This window comes from Procambarus clarkii, chromosome 35, assembly GCF_040958095.1.
Source record: "Procambarus clarkii isolate CNS0578487 chromosome 35, FALCON_Pclarkii_2.0, whole genome shotgun sequence".
NCBI lineage: Eukaryota > Metazoa > Arthropoda > Malacostraca > Decapoda > Cambaridae > Procambarus > Procambarus clarkii.
The window spans coordinates 26,180,221-26,190,405 of NC_091184.1; the positions used below are offsets into that span (position 1 = coordinate 26,180,221).

At 46.5% G+C, this 10,185-nt stretch overlaps 1 protein-coding gene across 1 annotated transcript in view; it reads left to right on the plus strand.

The window, feature by feature from the left end:
- LOC138371156 (tripartite motif-containing protein 59-like) overlaps positions 1-9,911 on the plus strand; it is a 29,597-nt gene extending 19,686 nt beyond the window's left edge. Inside the window, exons 2-3 of the mRNA XM_069335992.1 lie at positions 3,945-4,013; positions 9,228-9,911. Coding sequence (XP_069192093.1) covers positions 4,008-4,013; positions 9,228-9,911 — 690 coding nt within the window. The 5' untranslated portion in view covers positions 3,945-4,007. The remainder of the gene's footprint in view (positions 1-3,944; positions 4,014-9,227) is intronic.
- Positions 9,912-10,185: the final 274 nt, after the last annotated feature.

The following is a 10,185-nucleotide window of genomic DNA, read 5'->3' on the forward strand; positions in this document are numbered from 1 at the left end:
TTTCACACTGATTTTGCGGGATACGGTTTCCCTGTTTTATGCTTCCCGTTTCGCATGTCGGCAGGCGGTGCTGGGTTCCTCCGTGGAATCTGCTTAGGCTCTGGCTCTTAGGCGGTCTTCACCTTTTTGTCCTCTTCTGTTTGAGGAGTCGGCTGTCGCGCAGTTTATTCAGGCTGCGTCGTCAACTTGTCGTCCGATGTCGGACTTGTTGGTTTTCCGGGGGTCCCGGGGTGGGTCTTCCCGGAAGGGTCGTGCCAGGGCTCGGGGTTCCTCTCGTTGTGGTAGGCCACTGGTGTCAGGTTTGGGTTCCGCTCGTGCTTCGGACCCGCCCTCGTCTGGTCGGTGCGGTGTTCGCTCTGTGCGGGGTTTTGGGTCTCGTAAGGGGCTGTGGCCCTTTCGTGGTTTGCCTCATTGATGGGGCGATGGGGGGTGGGGGCTTGCGCTGTTCACCCCCGCCTGGTCCCAAGATTCGTGGGCGTTTCGGGTCGTGTCTGTTGCCTGCGGTGGCGTTGGGGGGGGGGGGGGTCGGGGCTGGCAGGGCAGGTTTCTTCACCTGCGCTCTGTCTTGGAGTGGGTTCGCTTGGGCGGTCGTCGAAACGACGTCGTCCCTCAGATGTGCTTCCCGTCTGTTTCTAGTCCCAAAATGGGACTGCACGGACCTGCGGTTCATTTTGGACTTGTCCCGTCTGAACCCCTGGGTTCATTGCCCCTCCTTTTGGATGACTACGCTGTCTCAAGTTCGGCTCCTCTTGGAGCCGGGCACTTGGATGGTGTCCCTGGACCTCCGGGATGCTTATTGGCGTGTTCCAACCCATCCGCGATTCAGGGACTGACTCGGTTTTGTTGTGGGGCGTCTGAGTTACCGCTTTCATTGTCTCCCGTTCGGGTTGAACCTGGCACCTCGCGTGTTCACACGCCTTGCGTGGGTCGTTGTAACCCATTTGCGTCTCCTAGGTGTTCGGGTGTTGACCTACCTCGACGACTGGCTGGTTTGGGCTCCCAGCTGGTCAGCTTGCTTGCTATCCAGGGATTTGGTTCTATCCCAGCTCGCCGGGTTCGGGTTCTTGGTGAACTGGTGGAAGTCCCATCTGGTCCCCTCTCTGGTTCGGACTTGGCTGGGTCTCATTTGGGACTCTCGGACCGCCTCCTTGTCTCTCCCTCCAGAATCTCTCCTGCGGGTGCGGTCCTGCCTTCGTCTGTTTCTGGTGGGCCCTCGGGTCACCCGACGGTTGCTCGAGGGGCTGTGCGGGAGTCTGAACTTCACGATGGTAGCCTACCCGCCGGGTCGGGTTTGGCTTCGTCGGCTGTTCTGGTTCCTTCAGGGTCACCCCTTTCGCCTCTCTCGCGATCACTGGGTTCAACCCCCGGGGGCCTTGCATCGGCTGCTGCGTCACCGAATTCCTCTTCGGGTTTTTCGGGGTTCAGTGCCTTGGCGCCTGCCCGAGCCCCTCACTCGATGTGTACACGGATGCGTCGTCTCTCGGCTGGGGCTTTGTGACCAGTGCTCACCAAGCAGGCCAGAGGTGTTGGGATCCGCCCTTTCATCGAGCTCACAGCACGGTGCGGGCGTTCGCGGCAGTGTGGTTTACTCTTCGGAGGATTTGGGTCGCCCGCGGATCGACGATTCGGCTCCATTCGGACTGCTCTCTGGTGGTTCATTGCCTGAACCACGGGGGTTCGATGCGGTCCTTGTCTCTTTGGGGTTGGTCGCTTCGGGTGACTCGTCTGCTGATTTCTCGGGGTTTGGCTCTCCTGGCGGTTCACGTACAGGGCGTGTCCAACGTCTTCTCCGACGGCCTGTCTCGCTTTGTTCTCCTCTCCACGGAGTGGACGGTCGACGACGTTTCCTTCCGTTGGCTTTGCCAGACGTTCGGGCGCCCTGAGGTGGACTTCTTTGCGTCTGTGTGGTCGCGGCGTCTTCCCGTGTATGCGGCGCCCTTCCCTGATCGCGAGGCCATCGGGGTCGATGCCTTTTGGCTAGACTGGTCGAGGTGGGGGTTCCTGTACCTCTTTCCCCCGGTTCGGCTGTTACTCCAGGTCCTGACTCGCTTGGAGACTTACCAGGAGAGAGTAGTCCTTCTGACCCCTTGGTGGCCGGCCCAGCCTTGGTTTCAGGCACTGCTTGCTCGGTGTCCGAACCCGAGGGTTTTTCCGCAACTCCGCCTCTTTCAGCAGATCGGGTCGGTACGTCACGTGGCTGGTTCGATCTTCTCCTTGAGTCTTCGCATATGGTTTTTTTGACTCTAGTCTATCATCATCTCTATGGTGATCAGGTGGCCTCTTTGTTGGTGTCCCACCTGAGGGCTTCTTCTTGGCAGCAGTATGAAGTTTCCTGGCGATCCTTCTGTTTCTTTTTGTGTCTTCGTCATGTTAGTTTGTTGTCTGTTAGGGTGGTCTCTTCCTTTCTCTCTTAGTTGTTTTAGGAGCGTCATCTTATGCCTAACACTGTCGCCTCGTATCGTGCGGCAATGGCAGAGCCGCTTCAGCTTGCCTTCGGTATCGATGTTACGTCGGCGCTGTTTTGCAAGCTGTTTCGTGCCTTGTTTCTCCTCCGGCCTGCTCATATGCCGCTTGAGCCGTCCTGGTCTTTGGACAGAGTGCTCACTTACCTTTCGTCTCCTCATTTCGTTGTGGCCCCTTCGGTCCGGGATTGTTTCTCCAAGGCTCTTTTCTTGTTGGCATTAGCCTCTGGGGGTCAGGTAGGGGAGCTTCATGCTCTCCTCCGGCACAGGGGTTTCTGCTCTTTTGGTCGTGGAGATTGTTTTGTTCGCCTGCAGGTGTCTCCTACTTTTCTGGCGATGAATGAGACTGCTGCATTCTGGAGGGGTCCGTGGGTGGTTGATGCTTGGTTGGTCTGGCCGGGGGTGCATCATGTTTTGTGTCCGGTTGCGGTGCTTCACCGTTATTTGCGCGCCACGGCTTCTGTGTCCGGGGACGTGCTTTGGGTTGATCCGGTTTCCCTTCTTCCCTGTTCGCGGATTCGGGTTTTCCAGGTCTTCCGCAGGGTTATCAAGTCCAGCCACCCTGTGGTCTATCCCCGTGCCCATGATGCCTGTAAATTCGCGCCTCTTGCTGCCGTCTTTGGGAATATATCTTGGTCTGATATTTGGGCGTGGGGTTTTTGGCAGTCGAAGAGGGTCCTGTCTGCTCATTACCTCGTGAATGTCCCTAGGCCCCGTCAGGCCTGTGTTGCTTTGGGTTGGCGGTTGCAGCCAGTTGTCTCGACTTCGAGTTTAGGGGTGAGCGAAGACCACCTCCCGGGTAAGTCCCTCTTTTTTCCGTCTGTGGGTAGTTAGCTCCCCCCAGAAAACCAGCGTTGAATGTAATGAAACGCCATTTTCTGGGTGAGCCCCTGAGGCTCACCGGCATCCATCCCTCCGGTCGGCATTTTTGTTGCGTTTTTGACATCCAGCCTCAAGAACTGAGGTGTGGGTAGTCGGCATGGAGGGTCTGGGGGGGGGAGGGGGAACCTGCGCAGACAGTGGTGCGGCGACGTGTGACGTCACACTAGTTTGCTTGTTTTCTGTTGGGGAGTTCTATCCACTAGTTCGGCTTTTGGTATCAATTTTCATCAGAATAGCGGTTTGTTTTGAGGCACTTACCTTTCTGGGTGCCTGTTCCGGTCGATGGCAGACATAGAATGCTTCCAACTACACGGGGGTTTCTATAGGCCATTGCTCCCCTTGCCTCTCTGAGGGGGCCCTGGTTCTGGCCGTGGTCCCCGGTAGGCCTAAGAACTCCATACACATGACTGATGCCAAAGTCTGACATTAGCATATCAGCCTGGGAAAGCTCTGGGGAGCCTCCAGAACTCACCCAGAAAATGGCGTTTCGTTACATTCAACGCTGGGTTTTTTTATTTCATTTTCTAAACATATACTATGTTTTGGTGGAAAAAATTTAGTCATAGAAACCTTAAATTTGTTTTCTTTTTCCCCTAATAGGTAATACTGCTTCCAGTCTTCTCGGCTACCAAGGACGATAGCAAACACAACTTCTACCCATTAATGATGGTAAAGACAATTTTATTCTTGTTGTACTATTAGTATGTGTGGGCTATCATGTTGATGTCAATAATACACTCACCATCAGATTCAGATTCTTTATTCAGGTAAAGGTACATCCATTGAGTTACATACATACATAATGATGGATTTAAAGATAGAGATAGTACATACAATACTTAAAGCCACTAGTACTCATAGCGTTTCGGGCAAGGTGAAGGGGGAAGAAACACTTAGACTAAAACTTAATAGTAATTGAGCTTAAAGTATAAATTGCATTGAAAAAAATTAAAAAAATTGGAGGGGGGAACAAGGCAGAGAAAAGCAATTATACAAGTTGGTCAACAAAAAGCATTGATTACAATAATAAGACTTAGGTTGACATTTAGGGGTAAGGTATGTTACATGGAGTTTATTAGGTAGTTTTGAGTTTTTATCTTAAACTGGTTGAGAGAGGTACAGTCTTTGACATGATTGGGAAGGTGTCAAGGTTCTCACCCATTCCTACCTTATATGGTTTGGGGCTGTTCCCGTGGGTCTTCTCCCCTCCGTACCAGACGCCACTGCCCGCCCCGGGGCTAAACCCAGTCCACTAAGGGCTGGCCTTATATATATACCCCTAGCGAGTAGAGAGGTTCAAGTCAACCTGTATCACACCTGAACCTGCCCGTCTTGACACTGGGACACTCTCTTAGATATCTGGTCTGCCCGAGGTCACCAGCTGGGTGTTTATACTTGTGTCCCGGCAACACTTCAGTGGTCTCATTAGTTATCTTAAATCAAGGATGCAATCTCATGTGCAGTGCAAGGCGACATAAATGGTTTCACTCAAAATAGCCCTAGAGAATGAAGGCTCACTCAAACACATTGGTAAGATTAAAAGTTTACTGAAGAAAATATATACACTTGCAATAGGAAATAATATAGGTAGAATTGTCCGATGGCAGTAACACTCTTCTTGCTCCATCTCTAGCAACACGGTCAGCTAACTGGGTCCACTCTTCCGTCGGCGGGCACACACCTCGCACTTACCTCAATCGTGAAGGGATCCAGTTGGATGTTCAGTCAGTGCAAGATGTATCCTTTGCTAGTTGAGCTGGACCCTAGGCTACCACATAACCGTTCTGCGGAATGCAAGAAATTTAGTTTCAGCACTCAAAAATCTAATTTTTTTTACAATTTATAAATAAAAATATTTCAGCTCCCAGACAGGCCCCCCACTTGTTATGGGGTACGTGGCTGTACTGAGAAGGGCCAATAGTTAGAGTCAAGATGTATCTAAAATAGTGGGATAGATAGGGCCGGCTCCCCAAGGAATAAATGTTCCTAGTAATGATTCTATATTTTAAATTACAGGTCTGCTGTCTAGTAGCTAATCATCTACACCACTTCAACAGGATGAATTGATACTTCTCATACTCTAACTTATTTATTAAAACCCTCTAATAACCCCCATATCCATTAATACAATAAATTTCTTTACCACTCTACCTTACATTAAACACCTTGGTCCACATAGACAGGATGCAGAGTTTACAATTACAACTAGGGTAAAGACTACTTGGAGTAGGACACTAGTAAAGGCTCTAGATAGCCTGGTAAAACTTGAGCACACGTGGTTTTACTAAAACACCCAAGAGTAATCTTAGGGATATAAACACTAGCTTAGGCTACACAAGAACTTAACTACACAGTTTTGCCAGAACACGGTAACACAGTATTATACTTATCTTAGATAATAAATGTAGAATGAGGTTAGGGAAAGGGAGGAGGAGGAGAACAGAGCCCACGCGGAAGAGTGTGAACACCACAACAGCCAGAACCAGAGAGAGCGAGAGCAGCCTCCTCCGCTCTCTTAAATATGCTGCTGGAAAGGGTACCTAGCTAATCGTACAGCCATAAACATAACAAGTCTTCACCAACATTCATTACTAGTTACTTTAACAGTTCTAAGAATAGCTGGGAACTAGTTCAATATTATATTTAATAGTCAACAAGCCCAGAGTCTGAATAATCTGTGAGTAACAAGGTTCATCTTACATCTGGCAAGGAAGACTGAGACAAATATGCATCAGGTATGAGAAGCCTTGAATATAAACATTATTGTTAATTAAATATCCCTCTTACACAACTATTTGGAACTTAATTTGACCTCTGGTTTCTGAATGGGAACCGAGGGTCATAACAACGGCATTATTTGCAGTATCTATGGCATATTTTACAACATTTTTTCACGGATGTGGTACAATGTGTGGTCACTTGGTGTTTTATTATAATACAACTGGTATAAATTTAATATTTTGTCACATATTATTGTCACATGTGTAAAAAATGTTTTATATTTCAGGAAATATGAAATTTATTATGAATTGTTTTCACTATATACACTTACTCAATATGTAGATGTTTTTACACCAGTATCGGACATTTAGAAATGTCCTTCTCGAAGGACTTTCTCCTTAGAAATCTCCATCCTCGAGACTGTGATACTCGTCAAAACATTTGTCATAGCACAATGGGAACTTTCATGCTGTGCACCAAGTTAAGACCAATTTTACGTTTTTGTTCCCTCTTTTTCGTTGTTTTTCATACAATGCACTCACGCTGGGCTACTGCACGCTTTCCAGTTGGTGGTAAATACCTTACATTGTGTGTCAGAAAGGCGTCCTTGTAAGCGAGCCTGGGTGTGGGAGCATGGTGCAATGTTGGGTTCACAATGGGGCCTTTGTATGCCAGGAATTGGTTTGACAAACTTTTCTAGTAATTGTGTGTCTACAGTAAAACTGAACGCACAGAAATTTCATTTACCATCTGTTTTGACAAAATACGTATTGTAACTGTTCAGCATTATTACATCAACAAGGTGGAAAAACATCTTCTTGGTTCACTTCACTGTTTTCTGTACACACTCTACTGCCCCTACCATCATATCACATTTATCCACTAAACGCATGTTGATGTTATAGTCCAAAACACAATCAGGCTTATAGATTATTTGTTTTGTTTTTCTGTTCACCTTGCCACTGTCCACCATTGTACCATCGTAAACGGTAGTCAACATGTTCACTTCATGCCTGTCTTTCCACTGCACTGAAAGCATTGCACCAGTTTTTCTTAGCTCATAATCACCAACCTACATAGCAGTGTGAAACATTGGCATTTTCCTTTGTTTTGCCTTCACTGTGCCACACACACTAGCTCTATTATCAAGCAAGAACCTGGTTAGCAAGGGACTGGTATAATAGTTATCTGCGTATAATATGTGGCCCTTGTTCAGATATGGTGCAAGCAGTGACTTCCCCACACTACCCGAGAAGCCATGATTGTTATTAGCAGGAATGTCTACACTTGTACCCGTATACATTATCATGTGTAACACAGTTCCTGTTTCACAGTCACAGAGTACACAGAATTTAAATCCAAATCTGAGGCGTTTTGAGGGAATATACTGCTTGAAGGCAGACCGTCCTTTGAAAAGCACAGGGGATTCATCAGTCGCCAGCTTCTGAGCTGGTACGTAGAAATCTCTGACTTTCAAAGAAGTTCATTCAGGATGTGCCTCACCTTCCGAAGTCTATCATCTTCAGTCTGGTCTTCATTATTTGCAAAATGAAAACACCTGAGGGTTATCGCAAATCGGTCTCGAGGCATATATTTCCCAAACAATGGTGTTGGAATAGTTTGATGTTTGCTCCAATAATGGTCGAGTACGTGTTTGACACAATGCTTCATCAACATACACATACATTTCACCTAAAGTCGTATCTTTCCATCGCTGTAATCGTGAAAAATCGGATAACTCCTCACCATTGAGATCAGTCGTATATTTGTTCGTTTCCTGAACAATATGCTCCATGAGCGGCTCATCAAAATATGCAGTAAAGTAGCCCATTTCACACATACCTGTATTATATATCACGCCATTAGTCCCAGGAAAGTCAGTGGTAAGGCTCAACATATGAAAACCCATGTAAGGATGCCATAGAGCAGAAACAAGAGTACAGAATGTCTCTTCTTCAACAATTAAGAAAATGTGTGCAGCATGGGAAGAATTGCAAACCTTTGCTGAAACGACTCACCCAAATCAAGCTGCTGTAGGCCGTTACCTTAACCTATTCAATGACACTGTGATGCATCATTACAGACAAATGTTAAAATGAAGGGAAAAAATGTATCTTGACAAATTTGTAGCGAGACAAACAAGCACTGAACCACAACCAGGTCCTAGTGGTATTCAGGGAAAACGTAGGAGAGAGAGTACCCCAGAGAAAGCATCACTGCCTGATGTAATAATGGAAGGGGACTCCCCTTCCAAACAGTAACAACTCTCTTCCTCCCCCCTCATCACCATCTTCCATACCCCATCAAAAGCCCTCCATAAAGGTAAGAGAAACTTTGGTACTGTATTGTAGTTAGAAAAAAAACATTGTATTCAGTATAAAATGTATTTGTATGTTAATATTTTGGAGGGTGGGGAACGGATTAATTCAAATCCCTTTATTTTTTATGGGAAAAATCTCTTCGACTTATGACATTTTGAGTTACGATCCATCTCTGGGAACGGATTAGCATCGTAAGTCAAGGCCCCATTGTAATGGGTTTGTTCCCATTTCCAGTTATAACATCATTCATGTTGTAAACAATATTACCAATTCCTGCTCCCGAATAGCAAACCCTTAACTTGTTCCCCCTATCCTTGGCACAAAACATTTTAGCCAAATACCTCACCTGGGAATCTCCCACAATGAAAATTCGCTTAAGTACTCTCATTACTTTGTGAGCATCTTGAGGGACTTGCGCTCCCTTCGTTGTCTTCCCTTTCGAGGGACTAAGACCAACTTAAACTAAGAATACTTGATCTTTCCTCCATTATCACATACGATACATACATTTCCTTCCATTATTCATAAGAAAGTAAGGACGGGTTTTGTTAGTCTGTACTCTCGGGTACGGCTTACAAGCAGCCCTACTGCTGCAATATGTTACCTAAAAATATTATCCTATACTCCGGGATATATTTATAAAAAATATTGGCCCTTCTGTGGATATGTTAATCTGTTAGTAATATTAACTCTGCTCTAGAATAGCTAATACAAAAAATGTATGTTAATATTATATAATTACTATTAGTAAAAAAAGTACCTGCACTGAAATATTACTTTTTTTCGAGGTGACACTGTACTGTAATAATACATATAGCTTAACCAAATATTCTTTCCACAGGATAACAAGCCAGAGGAATGTTCAGTGTGTTATAACGATTATGATGACAATCAGCTACGGCCTCGTACACTGCCGTGCGGCCACACATTCTGCTCCCAGTGTATTGACAATGCTATCGAGAATGGTCAACTGACCTGCCCCAACTGCCGTGCCCAGCACACTGCCACAGCTGCTACTCAGTTCCCAATTAGCTACGCTGTGGAGGCTTTAGTTAGGAAACTGAAAGATATCCAGCTAACACAAAAGAAAACTGTACCAGTAAAAAAGAAGTTACATTCCCTGGTGCAGGAGCAGAAGAGCAGCATCAGCAGCCTCATTACTAGCTGTGAAGAGGTACTGTCCCAGCTGGGGAAGTATCGGGGCCAGTTGGGGGACTGGAAGACTTGCCACCTCCAGCTACAGGACAGACTCTATGCTCTGGTAGAGCAGAACAAGTCAGCAATGAAGCTCTTGGAACTGGAGGATACCAGTGTGGTGGATATGACAATACAAGGAGAGGAAGGGAAGACTCAGCTGCAGGCCATGTTGGGGAGCCTCGACACAGGCAACACCCCACAGGAAGTTTACACAACCATAGGCACAGCTGATGAGTGCAGCATGAAGATAGAAGATTGGCTCCAGAAGTGCCGGGAACTCTTCCCAAATGTCAAGACTGTCCACACCTCAGTGAAGGTACGCTGCTGAAGGTCACATTGTTCTCACCCAACTGTGTGTAGTATTGCCTCTATATAAACACTTTTGACATGGAGACACATCAAGATGAGAGTTGACTTTATATATAGGAAATTTTTTGCTCTAACACCTGAAACATTGTTATTAATAAAGTCAACTGTCATCTTGGTGTTTCTCTACACTGTGGTCAGTGTAGAGAAACATTACTTATATTGTCAAATTACTTTACTCATTCTGATGCTTCATTATATATAGTCCAGTTACTTTACTCAGAGCCTGATGCTTC